General features: G+C 63.1%; 1 protein-coding gene across 2 annotated transcripts; it reads right to left on the reverse strand.

Moving 5' to 3' along the window:
• Nucleotides 1–957: 957 nt before the first annotated feature.
• Nucleotides 958–13425, reverse strand: ZDHHC5 (zDHHC palmitoyltransferase 5). Of its 2 annotated transcripts, none has more exons than XM_074149293.1 (11): nt 13322–13425; nt 5968–6089; nt 5382–5539; nt 5095–5267; nt 4878–4980; nt 4283–4374; nt 4044–4176; nt 3497–3620; nt 2483–2595; nt 1444–2327; nt 958–1123 (listed from the first exon to the last, which is right to left on the reverse strand). In XM_074149293.1, the coding sequence occupies exons 1-11, from the start codon at nt 13423–13425 to the stop codon at nt 958–960; spliced, it is 2172 nt and encodes a 723-aa protein (XP_074005394.1). The 2 variants fall into 2 exon arrangements, with proteins under 2 accessions (XP_074005394.1, XP_074005393.1); XM_074149292.1 differs by having other exon boundaries at nt 3972–4176.
• Between the last annotated feature and the right edge of the window lie 2289 nt (nt 13426–15714).

The following is a 15714-nucleotide window of genomic DNA, read 5'->3' on the forward strand; positions in this document are numbered from 1 at the left end:
AAAACCCTATCAGACCCATTAAAAAAAAAAAAAAAAAAAAAAAGGCAACAAAAACAACAACCTGCCCTCTCCCCCCCCCCCCCCAACACAAACCCCGGGGAAACATAAAGAAAGCAAAAATCAACGGGTGGGGAAAGGCCGAAGCCCACGAGTGTTTCTCGGTGCCATCCAGCACCCACAGTTGCCGGGGGTTTGGGGAGGGGGCTGCTCTCGGCCCATCCTGCTCCCCAGGAGGGGGGGCTGGAGGCTTCACAAGCTGAGAACCGGGCGGGGGGGGCAGCTGTGGCTGAAAGCACCTTGGCCTTTGACGGGGCACCCCACAGCCCCGCCGGGGTGGGACAGTGACACCCCAGCTCGTCCCACCAACGCGGGAGGCGGCCCCGGCCCCACATCCCTCCTGTGGGGACAGGGACGAGGCCAGGGCCAGGCCCTGGGCGGGGAGCGGGTAGTTTCTTCCTCTCTCTGGGTAAGATATATAATTTCTGCTTTTTTTTTTTTTAATATTTATATTTATATATATAGATATTTATATATACACACACCTGATAACTCAGAAAGAGAAAAAAAATAGAATCCGTAACAATAATAATAAAAAAAAGTATTCTGGTTTAAAAACAATCCGTTCCTACCACGCTAGGCGAGCAATTGATTGCACAAGGCCCACGAGTGGCTGGCCCAGCCGAGATGGCGCCGGGGTGCCAGGCTGCGGCCCCCCGAGCCCTCCACGCTGGCCCCGGGGGGGGCTACCGGCAGCAGTCCTGGGCGGGCGGCGGCACAGCAGCCCCGCTCGGGCGTGTGTCAGCCCCCCACGTCCCAGGGTGGAGAAAGAGGAAAGCGGTGGGGGCCGCTGGCCCGCGCCCCCCCGGCCTGGCTCTCCCTGGAGTCTGCAGAGCGTCCGGCCACACAAGGTCCCACAGGCGCCGGCCGGGGGGGTAAGGGGGCGAGCGGCCGTGCCCCTCATACTGAGATCTCGTAGGTGGTGCCCCCCACGCCCGAGACCTTCTTGACTCCTCCACGGGTGGGGCTGCTGAGGGGCACCTGCCCCGGGCCCGGGGGGGCCGAGCCCAGGCTCTTGGGCTGCCCATTGGACTTGCTGTAGGCTGTTCTCATCTGCACCTCGTCCCTGGGGGGGAAGAAAGGACACGGGATGTGAGAGGAGGGGTGCAGCGGGGCGAGGGAAGGACAGGACCCCCAGGAGGCCTGTGAGGGGCTGGGGGGGGGGCACCAGCTCTCTTCTGGGAGGAGGAGAATTTCCCTTGCCCTCCTCCAGGCTACGTGTTTTGCTGCTGCTGGGGGCTGGTGCCATGGACAGAGGGGGCGGCAGGATCCCTGTGGGGCATCCCAGTGAGGTGCCCCCCCCTCTGTGGGGCTGTGGATCGCCCTGTGCCCCCCGCTCCGTGGGGCTGTGGCCCCGTGCCCAGCGTGGCCATCACCGGTACTTACTTTGGTGCCAGTAATGGCTGCAAGGCCACCTCCTCGGTCTCGGGGCCGCCAGGCTGAGGGGCTGGTTTTTGGCTGCTGTAGGAGAGGGATTTGCCCAGGTGGGGGGCGGCGGGCTGGTCGGGAGAGCCCAGGGAGCGCACCCGCAGCGCGGGGGGGGGCTCGGGCTTGCCGAAGCGTGGGGGGGCCGGGCGGGTGAGCGGGTTCTTGCCCAGGGGCGAGCGCTTCGAATCGTCCGAGGAGGAGCTGGTGCGGGGGGCGTTGCTGGAGCCCGGCGTCGACTGGATGCCCGAGTCCGCCATCCCCCCGTCCTCCTCCCTGCCCGGGGCCGGCAGCGGCTGCTGCAGCAGCTTCTCCCGCTCCTGGATGGAGGCCACGATGTGTCGGGAGAGATTGTCGTAGCGCACGGGCGAGGGCTCGCGGGGCGGCGCGTGCTTGGGGGAGATGGCGGCGGCGAAGCGGCCGTGCAGGTCGGTCTCTCTCTGCTGGGCGATGCGGGCCGAGAGGAAGGGCGAGGTGTAGCCCACCGGGGGGTCGGGCTCCGGGCCCGCCTGCACTGACTCAAAGTCGGGGCTGTCGGAGGGGGTCAGCAGGCTGTCGTATGACAGGCTGCCGTTGCGCGTCTGGTTCACCAGGCTCTTGTAGGAGGTGGAGGTGGTGCCCTCCGAGCGGATGGACTGCAGGTGGCCCATCTCGAAGCCCGTGCCCTGGGCCGACTTGAGGCTGGAGGAGCGGGAGCCGCTGGAGAGCGGGTCGAAGTGAAAGCTCTTGCCGAAGGTGGGCGAGCGGAAGCTCTCGGGCTCCAGGCTGGGCTCCGAGCGGTAGCTGGGCTTGCGGCCGCTCTCGCAGATGGAGTTGGGCTCCTTCAGGCTGTTCACTCGGCTCAGCTGGGGGGCAGAGACACCGCCATCACCCACAGGAAGATGGGGACCCTGCAAAGCTCCCGAAGCACCCCCCCTCAGGATGCCAGGAATGTGGCGGCAGCCCCTGGAGGCTGGGTTCCCCCCTCGCCCGGCCTCGGGAAGGGGAGGCACGGCCTTACCTTGGCGCTGGTGGAGTGGGGCAGGGCTGCCGAGCTGCTGCTGCTGCTGTAGCCGGGCCGGTACTTGTACATGGTGGGGGTCGGGGGGCTGTCCTTGCCTAGCAAGCTGCTGTCTGCGGGGGGGGGGGGGACACAGAGAGAAAGACGCTCAGAGCCGTGGGGGCTCCCCAGGATGGCGCAGGGGAAGGGACACCACGCAGAGCCTTGCCCTCCCTCCCTGAGAACCGGCGCCGAGCCTGGGGCGGACAGACCAGGGGGGTGGAGGGGAGGAGAGGGACGGGCTGGAGGAGAGGCCACTGGGGGCAGATGAAACGGAGCAGGGTGGAAACGTGTCCCCATGGACATGTGATATGTCTGGGGCTGGCACTTCCATGCCCCCACAGTGGCCCCGGCTGGGTGACAGCCCGGGGTCAGTGGGGTGTGCGCTGCATGGAGGTGTCAGTGGGTGCCAGGGCACCCCAGGGACCTGCCAGCCAGTCACCCCACATGCCACAGCCCTTCTCCAGGCAGCGGGGCTGGCCCTGGCTGGGGGACAGGGAGAGCTGCAGAGGCCTCCGGCCGGCTGCAGGAAGCAGCTGCTTCTAAGCTCTGCCCTTCACATCCCACCTCTCTCGCCAAGCCCACGCCGGCAGCTCCCAGCGCTGCTTCGCCAGCGCCCAGGGAAGGGGGAAAGCAAGTGACGCAGGCTGCCACCAACGTGCTCTCTGCCGCCAAGCCAGGCCCACCACTCCTTCGCCTCCTTCCTCTGGGCGATGCTCCTGCGCCTGCCTACAGCATGGCCGCCTGCAGCCTTCTGCTCCTCTCCGAGGGAGCAGAGCTGACTGTGAACATCCCGCCGGCTTCTCCAAGCGCAAGGGGCCATGTAAACCAGCCCGGAGATGCAGGCACGTCCTGCCCCACAAGGCACTGGTGCTGATGTGCTTGGGGTCTGCCCTGCAGCCTGTTCCGCTTGCCCTGGCTCCTGCTCTGCCTGGGGCAGCCCTGGGCTGCCCAGGACCCTGCTTCCCTCCTTACCCTCGTTGGTGGCCAGGGTTAAGTGTGTCCTCAGGCCCGTGTAGCGGCTGAGGTCTGGCTTAGGTGGGGGTGGTGGCTCGGCATCAGCAGACTGGCTCTCCGTCACCTCCAGGCTTCCTTTGGACTGCAGAGACAAAGCGCAGAGGGGGGGTCAGAGGGGCACCAAGGCTCAGCCCTCCCCTGGGCAGGCGGGGAGCGGGCAGTGGCGTTTGGGGGGCTCCTGCTGCCTCCCGGGCCGTCCTGGGCACTTGAAGGTGGCACGAGCCGCAGGTGCTGGGAAGTGCTGGGGAAAGGGGACCTTCACGGGACACTGCAAGGGGCAAAGACGGGACAGAGAAGGGCGATGGAGAGTGCAAAGCCTCATGTGGCTGCTGCCGCATGGGAAGGACGTGGTTTCCGTCCCGTAGGGACACAGAGCGAGACAACACGGACGGGAGTGGGGAATGTGACCAGGCTCACTCGGTTCTTTACTCACGAATGCAGGCCTGCACCCCTGGGCTCCATGGAGGGCCCCAATGCAGGGACCGCTAATCCCCACCTTCCTCACCTTCGTCCTCTTCAGCTCTGTCTGGATACCGTTGTCCATGATCTTGACAGTGATCTGACCGTCTGACACCTCGGGCCGCAAGAAGGGGGGTCTCACCAGCACTGTCTGCTCAGCCCTGGGGCGCCCAAGGTACCTGGCGAGAGAGGCAGGGGGAAGTTCAGGGCCCAGAGCTCGGGATGGGGGGGGGTGTCCCAGGCGTTGCAGGGGCAGGGGGGCACCGCCATGCTGTGCGGGCTCACCTGGGGGCTGGGGAGCTGCAGAGGACCCGGCTGACGTTCTTACAGCAACCGTTGGTGAAGGGGTTGACACCACCGCGGAACTTGCCCGTCACCTGCGGGACGAGGAGCATGGCAGGGTACCGGCACGGGCAGGGACCCCGGGGGTCCCCGTCCAGCCAGCGGGATCCGGCTGCCCAGGGTTTGTCCAGCTCATTACAGTCTCCAGGGACAGAGATACTCTCCCTTCTCCAGGACGCTCTTCCAGTTCAGCCACCCTCCAGGGGGAAAAGTCTTTCCCTAATGTCTCACTGGAAGCTGCCCCCTTTCCAGTTGTGCCCGTTCCCTCTTGCCCCCCTGGGAAGAGGCTGCCTGGCTGCATCCCCCTGCAGTCCCCCCCAACAGCCCCAGCGAAGAACTCCCGTCTCCAGGCTGCGCAGACGAGGTGCTCTCAGCCTCCCCTCACAGGCATCTTGTGCTCCAGCCCCCAACCAGCTTCAGTGGCCCTCCCTTGCCTCAATGCAGCCTCTCCATGTTTGTCTTGTCCCAGGGAACCCCAAAATGTACCCAGACATGGCCTGAGAGGGGCTACCAGCCCTGCACCAGCCCCCAGACATACCTGCTCATTGGTAGTGCGGCCCCTCGCCACGAGCACCACGTGGAACCCCGTAAGGCCAGCGACGGGAATGAAGAACAAGCCGGCCACGCACATCACCACCATGCTATCCGCAGACAGCTAAGGAAGAGCCACAGCCCTGCCACACGGCACGCTGTCCCCAGCCCTGCCACCGTGTCCCCCCACCTCGTCCCCGCTCCCACAGCCGCGCAGAGGATACGTGACAGCCATGCGGACGCCGGAGAGCTCCTCCACCTGGTAGAGGACGTAGAGCAGGCCAAAGCCGAACACCCCCATGATGTGCGTGGTGAGGGACAGCAAGAAGAGGAAGAAGTAACGGTAATTGCGCCGCCCGATGCAGTTGTTGACCCAGGGACAGTGATGGTCAAACTCCTGTGGGTGGGGAGAAGGCACGGTGAGGGGCTTGGTGGCCAGGGCTTCCTGTCCACGCTACGCATCAAACCCTGTGTGGAAAGGGAGAAGCATCGAGACGCGGCGGCTCCTCACCTCCACACAGTTGTCGCAGACGCTGCAGTGGGAGCAGCGTGGTGGCCGGTAGAAGCGGCAGGTCGCACACCACTTCATGCGCACCTGAATGCCCTTGATTTCCACCGTCTTGTAGAGTGGGGCTCGGAAGTCATCCTCCTTGTCCTCGTCCTCCTCAGCTGACAGGGAAACCCCAGCAAAGCGTCAGGCCCAGCCACCCTCCGGCCCTCCCAAAGCTGGTGACACCCAGCATCGCCCTCCTCTGCCACCAGGCCCATCCCACCCAGCACAGGGACCAGCTGGGGACACCCAAGGACAGGTAGAGGAGCCGGAGGGGCTCTTCCCAGGCCCTGCCTGGAACCCCGAGACCCGCCTGAGCTCCGGGTACCCGATGTGGGGTGCCAGGATTCACCCCGCTTCTAACAGCCGGCCCTGTAGGCTGCTGCTGAACCCAGAGCTACCGTCACCAGAGCATGTGTCACCACCCAGGCAGGGCACGGAGGGCTCTCCCCAGGCCTTTTGAGATCCATTAATCCTCTTCACCTCGCAGGAAGTGGGGAAGGAGGTAGCTCTACCCGAGACACTTCCCAGGCAGAGCCAGACTCACCTCGCGGGAATATGCCAGGGTCCATGAAGGTGGCCATGCTGAAGTTGGCCAGCACGAAGAGGAAGACGACGGCATTGTAGATGGGAATGACTGGGGAGATGTAGAGGCTGAGCCCTGGGCACCTGCAGGCACAAGAGCAGTGAGACACCCAGGCCCTGTCCCACCGGTCCCTCCCCTGGGGCCCTCAGAGCGAGCAAGGGATGAGCGGCCGCCAACCGCCCCCTCCCAGCCCCACAGCCCCCCCCCCCGTGAGCCATTCCTGCCATGCTCGATGGTGGCCCAGCGGGAAGTCCACGTCCCTGCTGTGTTTCCAGGCAGCTGGGGCGGTTCCCACCACCAGCTCTTCCTTTCCCTCTCCCCAGCGCCCTCCGGAGCTGCACCCAGGGCACAGACCACAGCTGCGTCCAGCCCCCCCCACAGCCCAGCCTAACCCCGTCCCGGGGGGTGCCGTGGGAGCGCTCCTGTAAATCACCACGGAGCAAAACCACCCCTGGCCCCGTGCACCCGCAGCCCCACGGGCAGCAGCAATGGGGTGAGCCAGGCCGATTGCACGGGGGACAGAGGGGATACCCGGGAGGGATCCAGCCACAAGGCACCCAAGCGTCACCCTCCACATGTCACACCCTGAGCACAGGGGACAGTGGGGACCCTGAGAGGGGATGCAAAACCAGCAGCAGGCCCAGTGCCTCCAGGGCTGCTCCTGCTCCTCACACCCCGGAATCGGAGCCCGGAGACAACTCTGGTGGCACGGGGATCCTGTCACTGCACCAGTCGGCCCCCAGCCCCTCCGTGGGGCTGGAGGGAGCACAGCGAGGGAATCACTGCCGTCCCCCTGCCCCGGGCAAGCATGGGCTCAGGACAGTGGGCTTCCCCCTCGGAGGCGCCAGCGTAATACCCTAATCTGCTTTGCTGCTGGGAGTTTAATCCCACAGATCTAGGGCAGCATCTGTCCCTCTCTTCCCCCCACAGCCAGCGCTGCGGGTGGATTGAGGCAGCGCAGGGATCGTGGGCAGGGTGACATATGGTGTCAGCGCCATAATCCGCCGCGGCCCCCAAGCAGGTAGAGGTGAAGGGGCAGGTGCTGGCCCCGTCCCCTCCTCCACCGCCACCCGCTGTGACTCAGCCGGGGGACAGGCCCATCACCTGCGAGGCAGCGCCAGGGAATGAATCCCCGGCCCAGGGCTCTGCCCCCAGTTCAGCCCCGTCCAGGGCTGGCAGGGTCCTGGGCGAGGGCAGGGGGCGAGGGGACAGGGAGGGTGCCGGGCGAGGGGCTGCCTGCAGGCGGGTGTCGGGTAGGAGATAAGACGGGTTGGGGCTGGCGGAGCGGGCAGACCTGCCCTGGCAGCGGAGGAGGGAGAGGCGGACAGGGCGCACCCAGCACCAGGTACAGCTCCATGCCCTGGCCCTGGCTCCGTGCCCCGGCCCTGCCTGCCCCCGGGGCGGGTGGGGGGCAGCAGCGGGACCTGCCCTCTGATGGCCTGGGACAAGGGGGTCCTGGTCCAGGCACAGCGAGGAGGGCAAGAGGAGAGGAGAGCATGAGGGCAACGCCCTCGATTTTAGGGGACTCCAGCCCTGCTCTGCCAACCAGCACATTCCTCCTCCTCGCCCGACACAGGGCTGGGCACCTCCACCCTTGGCAGCATATCCTGGTCCCGCACACCAGACCAGGGCTGCACCTGCAAACTGTCTTCTCCAAAACATCTTCCACACATCCCGCTGGTTCCTCCACCCCGCTCAGGAGCCCCCCGAGCCCTCCTGGGCACCTCGGGCGATGCCTTCCCCTCCATGGGGGACCCAGAGCTCTCCTGCAGGGCGGGAGCGGCGCCTTCACAACCCACATGGCACTAGCCCTGCTGGCTCTGCCTCCCAGCCCGGCCCGGCCCGGCCATCGACTTTGGAAGCCATCTCCTTTGGAAGCCAGCCAGGCAGATTCTCTGCAGAGTGGCTGGGACGGGCTGGCGAGGAGGAGCCCTGAGTCTGTGCCCCGAAACCCTTGGCGAGGCACGGGATGTACGTGACATTGCGAGGGCAAGACCTGAGCAAGGGAAGAACACACCAGCTGCCTTGAGCCCAGCTAGCCCAGTACGACCGGCACCACTGGGAGCTGTTGCAGGACTGGAAGCCGTGCCAGGATCGAGGGGGTCACACCTCACCCAGCCTCCTGTCCCCCCTGCCGGGCTGTCCCCAGGGACAGGGCTCGTCCCTCCCGCCTCCAGAGCCGCGCTGCTGCCGGGGCTGCCCCCAGCCACCCCCGAACAGCACCGGCAAGAAACGTTTGAGTGGTTTGCAGAAAAGGAAGGGGAGAAAGTCTCCCAGTCTCGCAGAGGGGAAACTGGTATTTCAGTGGGGCGGGCTGGCAGGGCAGGGAGCCACAGCCCGCAGGCACTGGTCCAGCAGCCGTGGAGAGCTGGGCAAGGGGCAAACGCCCGCTCCCCACAGCTCCCAGCACCAGGGGCCTTGCCAGCCGTGGGGTTTCAGGGAGATGGTCGGCTTCGTTAGCCCTCATCTCTTCATCACCGCTGTTGTCCCAGTTTTTGAGGGACCCAGCAGGGCTGCTCTCTGCCCCTGTTGGGGGGCAGCCCCTTTGGAGGGGTGTTTCTTCCCCTCCTGCCCTGGGCACCGCACACAGACAGTGCCAAGGGGAAGGTGGCCACTCATAACATCACTTCACCCCAAGGAAGGGCAGAGCTGAGCACCCCAACTGGAGTGGAGCCCCCTCGGCTCCGCTCTCTGCCGAGCTGCAGAGAGGGCAGGGGGCTCAGAGGAGCCCTAAAGATAGGAAAAGCCTCTCCTGAAACCCTGAGCAAGGTGGTCCTCTCTCTAGGAGGGGAAATCCCTGCCCAAATCTGTGCTCAAAAGGGCTGGGGGTAGCCAGGGAGACCCAGTGCCCACCAGCCGTCCCTGCAGAGGGGAGATGCCAGCAGTGATGAGTCAAACGCGCAGCCCGGACCCTGGAGACAGAGCCCGGCCAGGGAACGGCCAAGCTGCCCTGGCAAAGGAGAAAAGCTCTGGGGCAGGCAGAGAGGGCAGGACTGGCCTTCCCAAGGGAAAGGAATGCCTCTCCCATTGCTTCCTTGCTCTCTGGGCACTGAGCCCTCCCCAGGAGGGAGACGCTCAGCTCCCGGGGGACACCAGCAGGTCCCCGGGGTGAGAGAGACCGACCCTCTAGCTGAGGGAGCACCAGCAGCCTCCAGACACCTTGGCACTGGGGAGGACACTGCCACAAGCTTCCAACAGCAACCAGTGATGCCCGTGGGTCAAATGGGACCTGTCTGGGGACACCGATCCCCCCGTCAGCCCTGCTCTGCTGTGGGGCCTCAGAGGGCTCGCTGCAGTGTGTCCTCCAAACCCAGCCTCCACCCTGGGGGGCTGAGAACCCTACAGTGGGGGACCCTGATTACTCCAAGAGCCAGCCAGACTCCGCAGGTGGATGGAAGGCTGAACTTCAGCTTTCAGAACAGAGAACTGACTGGAGACACTGGTGTGGTGCCTCGGGGACAGCCTACAACCCCCCTCCTCACCAGCTGCTCTGCACTGAGACCTGCACACCCGGAACCGCCGGCCGGGTATGCAAAGCCGCCCGGGCTGGGGATCCAGGGGCCAGGGCAAGCAGAACATCCTCCCCAGGGACCACGAGGAGTCGCAGCTCATGAGGGTGGCCCCAGGCTAAGCACTGCCAGGGTGCAAGGACAATGCCGGAGGTCTCCTCCCAGCTCTCTCGGCACCTAGGAACCCCCACACACACCGTGGAGGAGAGCAGGAATCCCCACCATACACAGACCATATGCTACTCGAACCAAACCGCCCACTGGCACCCGTGCTCATGGCCCCAGACACAGGGGAGTCACCTTCCCCAGATCAGCCCCCCCAGACACAGTCCTCTGCAGCAGAGGGAGCAAAGGTGGCTGCTAGTCCCCCAGGGGAAACCTCCTTATCAGAAGCACCGACGTGTTCCTGCCTCTTGCTCTCCCCAACACAGGGCATGGGGCTGCAGACCCTGCCCCGACACCTGGGGAGGAGGAAGAGGAGGAGAAGGAAGAGGTGGAGGGAGGCTGCTTGCCATCGTAGCCACGCAGGTCCCGGGGAACTCGCCGCATTCCCTCTCCAGATGGGGATGCAAAGCACGCCCATCTCCAGCAGAGCTGTTGGGACTTGTCTCTGGCAGCACATAAGAGAAACCGGGGAACCTGGGGCAAACTGAGTCACATCTGGATCCGAGACGGGCTGTTTGCCACCAGTCACACCAGCAGAAGCCCATCACTCCCCAACCTGGCTTCTCCTCCCCTCCGCAGTCACCCTGCATCCCTCGTCCCCTGCCCTCTCTGGGGACGCCTCCCCGCCCTGCCTGCACCCCTGGACTCCGACTGGCCACGCAGCACCAGGGGGGCCGGGCTCGCCCTGCCGAGGGCTGGACTGGCCACCTGTGCCGCTCTCTCCAAGGCCCTGCTCACGCCACTGTCCCACAAGCCTGGGTCCAACCAGGAGAGTGTGTCCCACCCTGTACCAGAGGCACCGCCGGCCCCGGGGGCTGCCGCAGCCCACCCCAGTGTCCTCCTCCTCACACTCCTCCATCCTCTCCTCCACCAGTGCTGGAAGAGGCGAGGATGGGAGGAAAAGCTGGGGTCAGAGGTTTTACAGACAGATTCACCCAACTGCCAGCAGCACTTTATACTTTGCAGGGTTTTACACAGCCCCAAAAGCCCCGCTGAGCCGAGGCAAAGGGAAGCAAGAGGCTGAGAGAGGGCACGCTGCCCAAAGAGCCCCTGCCAGGGGGGGAGCTCCCTCCTCCCAAGGGAAGGGGAGGCTGAGACCCACTGCACCAGGAGCAGGGACCAGCATAAACCAGGGGGGGAGACGCAGGAACTGACAAACTAACCCCAAGGGGGAATTTCGGTCCCTAAAGCAGCGCCTGTTTGAGAACCCAGCAGGTCAGAGACCCCTGCTCCTGCCAGAGGGGGGATGGGAACAGCCCCTCTCCCAGCTGCCTGCTCCCTCCAGCACAATCAGCCTCAGCTCATTTCATCTGCCACATGCTCTGCAGCATCTCCTAATCAAATTAATCAATTAAATAGAGTTCTTGGCCCAGAGATACAAATCCAGGGCCGGTGTGGATGGACCAAAAGGCGTCTGGCAGATACACTAGAAATAACACAACTGGAGCCTTTCAGGAGCGCTGTGCCGAGCCCCGGCTGCTCTCTGCCTGGCGGAGACCCCGCGGGGGCTGTCCCAGGGCCCCCCCACCTCACAGCTTCCACTTCACTTCCCAAAGCACAAGCTTGGGGACCGATGGTGAGAGTGTAACCCTCCCCTGCAGCCAGCACGCAATTCCCTCCCCGTGTGAAAGTGCTCTGTGCTCCCCTGCTCTGCCGGAGAGTTAATTTGATGTTTTAAAGTAGGTTAAACAACATCCACTGACCTACAATTAAAGCGACCCTGCCCAGGTGTTCCTGCGGTGAACAAACCTGCTCCACGGCCCCGGCGCTGCTCCTGGCGCTGCCTGGCACCCGGCGGCTGCTATCGGCTGCTGCGACGGCTCTGGCCGGGAGCCGCTGGCTGGGATACAGCAGCAAGGACAGGGCTCAGGGTGGGGGGCTATTCTCCCCCCCCCCCCCCCCCCCCAAAGTGCAGCCCCTCAGGTCATGGTGTGTCAGGCACAGCTACTCAGGGGACACTGCCCGCTCCCTCCTCTTCTTCTTCATCCCCCTGAAGGGGTAGCACAGTCATAGAACCATGGAATGGTTTGAGTGGGAAGGGCCTTAAAGCCCCCTCAGTCCCACCCCTGCCCTGGGCAGGGACACCTCCCACCAGACCAGGTTGCTCCAAGCCCCCTCCAACCTGGTCTTGAACCCCTCCAGGGATGGGGCAGCCACAGCTTCTCTGGGCAACCTGGGCCAGGCTCTCACCACCCTCACAGCAAAGAATTGCTTCCCCAGATCTCATCTAAAATCAGCGCCTCCCTGCGAGTGCCTGGCAGCCCGAAGCAGCCAAACCTCCATCCTCAGAGCTGCCAGCGATGCCGGCCCCACAAACGCTGTGTCTCGGCACGGGGAGCTGCTGAGCGACACCACCAGCTGGAAGGAATAAATCAAGCCTGCTCTGTCCTTTGGTCCTCAAATTACTCTTTTATTGCCTGGTTGTTGCCAGGCGTCAAAGCCACGGTGACCTTCCACAGTCAGCGATGGCTCCATCCTGGGGAGCGGCAGCAGCCATTGTGTCCGGCCCTTCTGCCTCCCAGGAGGAGCTGCCTCCCCTGGCCCCAGCAGGAAAACCCCTCGGCCCCGGCTAACGCCAGCCCTGGCATTAAAACCCCTTGGGGTGGGGAAATCTCTGACTGGGGTGCAATTAGTCGTAGAATCATAGATGTGTCTAGATTGGAAGGGACCTTTCAGATTATCAAGTCCAACCATCAACGCAACACTGACAAAAACTGTCACTAAACCATGTCTCTCGGTTTAATGATGGTTTTTTTCCCTGCAAAAGTGTAGTGATGGTGCCCCGTCAGAGCGAGCCGCCCCAGGGGGTGGGAGAGAATCCCGGGAGCAGGGGCTCCATGCTCAAACCCTTTGCACAGAGCCACCATCAACCCCTCCTAGGTGTGAGCACACAGAAACACCCGTCTTACCTACAGATCTCTCTGCTGTTCCCCTAAAACGCATCCCCTCTCACACCCCGACCCCAGGAGCACTCTGCGGGACTTGGTAGCCAGTCCCAGCTGCCCTGGGCCAGCATTCCTGCCTGGCTGTGGCCGCCTGAGCGGGGATCGCAGGCAGGTCCCTGCGGGGCTCAGCGACAACCCGGGAGCCTCCTCAGCACCCCCATGTCCTGCCACCACCCAGAACTTTCCTTTGTGGCTCACAAACCAGTTATGAGACTCTAAAAATAATGCGGAGGGAGCCTGCCTCAGCCCCCAAAACCGCTTCGCTTCGCTCCACAGGAGAGAATCGTCTCTGCCATTTCCCACCTACAGGTCACAAACCCATTCCCAGCCCGGCCGATCTGCAACTTGTGCAAACACCCAGAGAGGGCAGAGGGGCGGCTGCCAGGCACCGGAGCCAGCGGTGGCCAGGAGCCTCGCTGGGATCTGTGCCCGGCTTCCTCTGGCTCAGCCCTTGGAAAAACCGAGGGAAATGGGTCCAGCTGAGGCTGGAGCGCTCCCACGGAGAGCAGGGCCACTCCGCTGGCCATCCTTTAGCACCCACAGCACAATATCCCTGCTTCAGTCTGGCCAGGAGTCACAGCTCCTCCACCAGGCAACCCCCACGTGGTCTCTGCCCCCCCAACCTGAGGGCGCCACAGGGAGGGGCCGGGTCCCCCCTCGCCCTCCCCACTCTTCGTCTGGGTCACTGGGACTCACGTGAAGGCAAAGAAGAGGGTGGTGGCTCCCACTAGGAAGATGGCAGCAGCCGAGACCGGGACGTACTTGCTGGGTTTGAACCTCTTTCCAGATGCTGCTGGCATGTTGGAGCTGTGGTGGGGGGTCTGCCCTGCAGCATAGCCCAGGCCCAGCGGGGTCGGAGCCAGGCGAGAAGGGCAGGGGAGGGGGATGGGGGCAAACCACTACCCGGCCTCCGCGCTCTCAGCAGGGCGGACAGTCCAGAGAAGTCCACAGAGGTCTTTGGTGGCCCAGGAGAGGAGTCCACGCTATGCTCTGCCCTGTGAGAGCTCGTGGGTGCAGGAAAGGGGGGTTAAAAACATTAAAAAATCAGAACCCAGAACTGGATTTGGACTTAAAATAACCGAGAACCCTTATGAGCTTCCCTCGGTCAGGCAACAACAGCCTGCAAAAAGCAGGTCCTCGTGGCTGGCACTGGGCTCCACCGTCAGGGAAACCCTCCGGCTGGAGTGAGGGGAGGAGCTGGGTGGGCACCTTCCCAGCCGGTGAGCACCCTGGGAAAGAGCAAGATATCAGTAAACTTCTTGCAAAAAAAGCCACTCCGGGAGCCTCAAGGCAGCCACTTCTCCTTTTTTAATCTGCCCTCTGATGTGCTGCAGCCCTCTCCAGCCGCTGCAGGGGAGGGGGGGGGGTGTCTCGCAAGCAATCTGCCCGGCTTCCTCCCAGCACTGCTGCGCCGCCTCCTCCTCCTCACTGGGGGTCACAGAAACACTCTCCCTGATTTCACCAGGATCTGGGGCTGGCTGGCGGTGGCCGTTTAATTTTATTTATTTCTCTCTTGACTGTTAAAGCTGAGGAACAGCTGGTGCAAGGTTGAGCTGTAAATCCTTTCTTTGCGAGGGGGGCGGGAGGGGAAGGTCCAGCAGATTGTGTGTTTTCGTCCTCTTCCTACTTGTTCCTTTCTCCTGACCCCCCAGGCCTTTCCACGGGCTCAGTGTCCACTTGGTGGTGGGGAACCGGCAGGAATTTCATTAAATCTTTTCTGCAGCAAACATTTCCAAGCAGCGCAGGGTCAGTTAATAGAGAGATCTTTCAGGGAGTGCTTTTACAAGCCCAGAAGACAACTGATGGTGGACACAGCGCTGAACAGATCTGTCTCACCCATGGCCTGAGCGGTGCTGGGAAAGATCTCAGTTTGTTCCAAATGGTTCCATTTTTTCCTCCCCCTCCTTCAGTAAAATTCTTCTTCATTAATCCACTCGTATTTTAAAAGAACTACATAAAATCATTAAAACTTGACATCTGGTACGACACAGCTCACCTAGGGGGGAAAATAAAAAGTAGAAATTAACAAAGCAAGAGAAGAGACAGAGTCATGTAAAACTACTCACTGTGGTAACGCCGGGCTCCCCAGGACTCGGAGCAGGCGTCCAGGGGAAGATGGAACCAGCGCCCCGTGGATTTAAAACCCTGTTGGCAAGTCCCACTCAGGGAGATGCCGCTGCCCCAGCCCAGCTCTGACACAGACCGACACTGTCGCCCCAGGCCTGTCACCCCACATCAGCAAAACGGGAGCAATGGCCACCCCGCGGAGCCTGTCATTAGCCACGGGGGCCCGGCCACAGCTCTGTCCTCTCCCTTCCCACCCCAAGGCCCCGCGGCGTTTGCTGCAGAGAAAGCCAAGGCACCCAACCCACCTGAGAAACACACGCTGAGATCCCAGTAAGACGAGGGACCCCACGACTCACGGCCCAAAGCCTTTCTGCATCTGCAGCCCGAGGGCCGGAGAACGCCCGCTCCCCAAGTGAAGGGGCTGACGAGGGGCATGGGGACTTAACCGAGGAGGGAAAGACAACCGGGAATCTCGTCCCCTTCCCCCGGAGGGCAGGAGACGGGAGAGGCTGTGGAAAACACCAGTCTCTGCACCGGAGGAGGCAGTCATAGCTCTGGACAGAGGAGTGCTGGGTTCTCACTGGGGAGCCCCAACTGTTTTAGGGTGCCCTCGGGAACCCTTCGCTGGTCATGGGGACACAGGACGGAGCGCCACAGAAAATACAGAAAATCAAACCTTTCTGGGAATGGAAGCAGGAGACACCAACCTGCCCCAAGCTCCCAATGCCCGAGAGCCCATCACAGCCCCAGGACAAGCTGGACACCGATGGTGTTGCACCCACTGTCACCGCCACAGCAGCCTCTGTCACCTGTCCTCCGCTCCGCTGCCTCCCTGCGCCGTCACCCCAACCACTCCTCCGCTTTCTCCTTCCACTTTTCTCCCCTTCTGCCCCCCAAAGTATTTTTTTCTTTGGAGTGAACAGAAAAATACCTAGTGCTGACTAAACACTCGCCAAGGTTGAGAGAACTGCGGCACAAAATTAAAGGTACATATAATGACAAGAATATATTACAATTAAATG

Source organism: Numenius arquata, chromosome 6 (genome assembly GCF_964106895.1).
Source record: "Numenius arquata chromosome 6, bNumArq3.hap1.1, whole genome shotgun sequence".
NCBI lineage: Eukaryota > Metazoa > Chordata > Aves > Charadriiformes > Scolopacidae > Numenius > Numenius arquata.

Excerpts from the sequence above, each read along its gene's own strand:
- ZDHHC5 (XM_074149292.1), bottom strand. The coding sequence starts at position 13,425 with ATGCCAGCAGCATCTGGAAAGAGGTTCAAACCCAGCAAGTACGTCCCG. Across the intron at positions 5,268-5,381 it reads TCTGCGACAACTGTGTGGAG|GAGTTTGACCATCACTGTCC; the intron begins GTGAGGAGCCGC and ends CCCCACCCACAG. Across the intron at positions 1,124-1,443 it reads CAGCCATTACTGGCACCAAA|GGACGAGGTGCAGATGAGAA; the intron begins GTAAGTACCGGT and ends CTTCCCCCCCAG.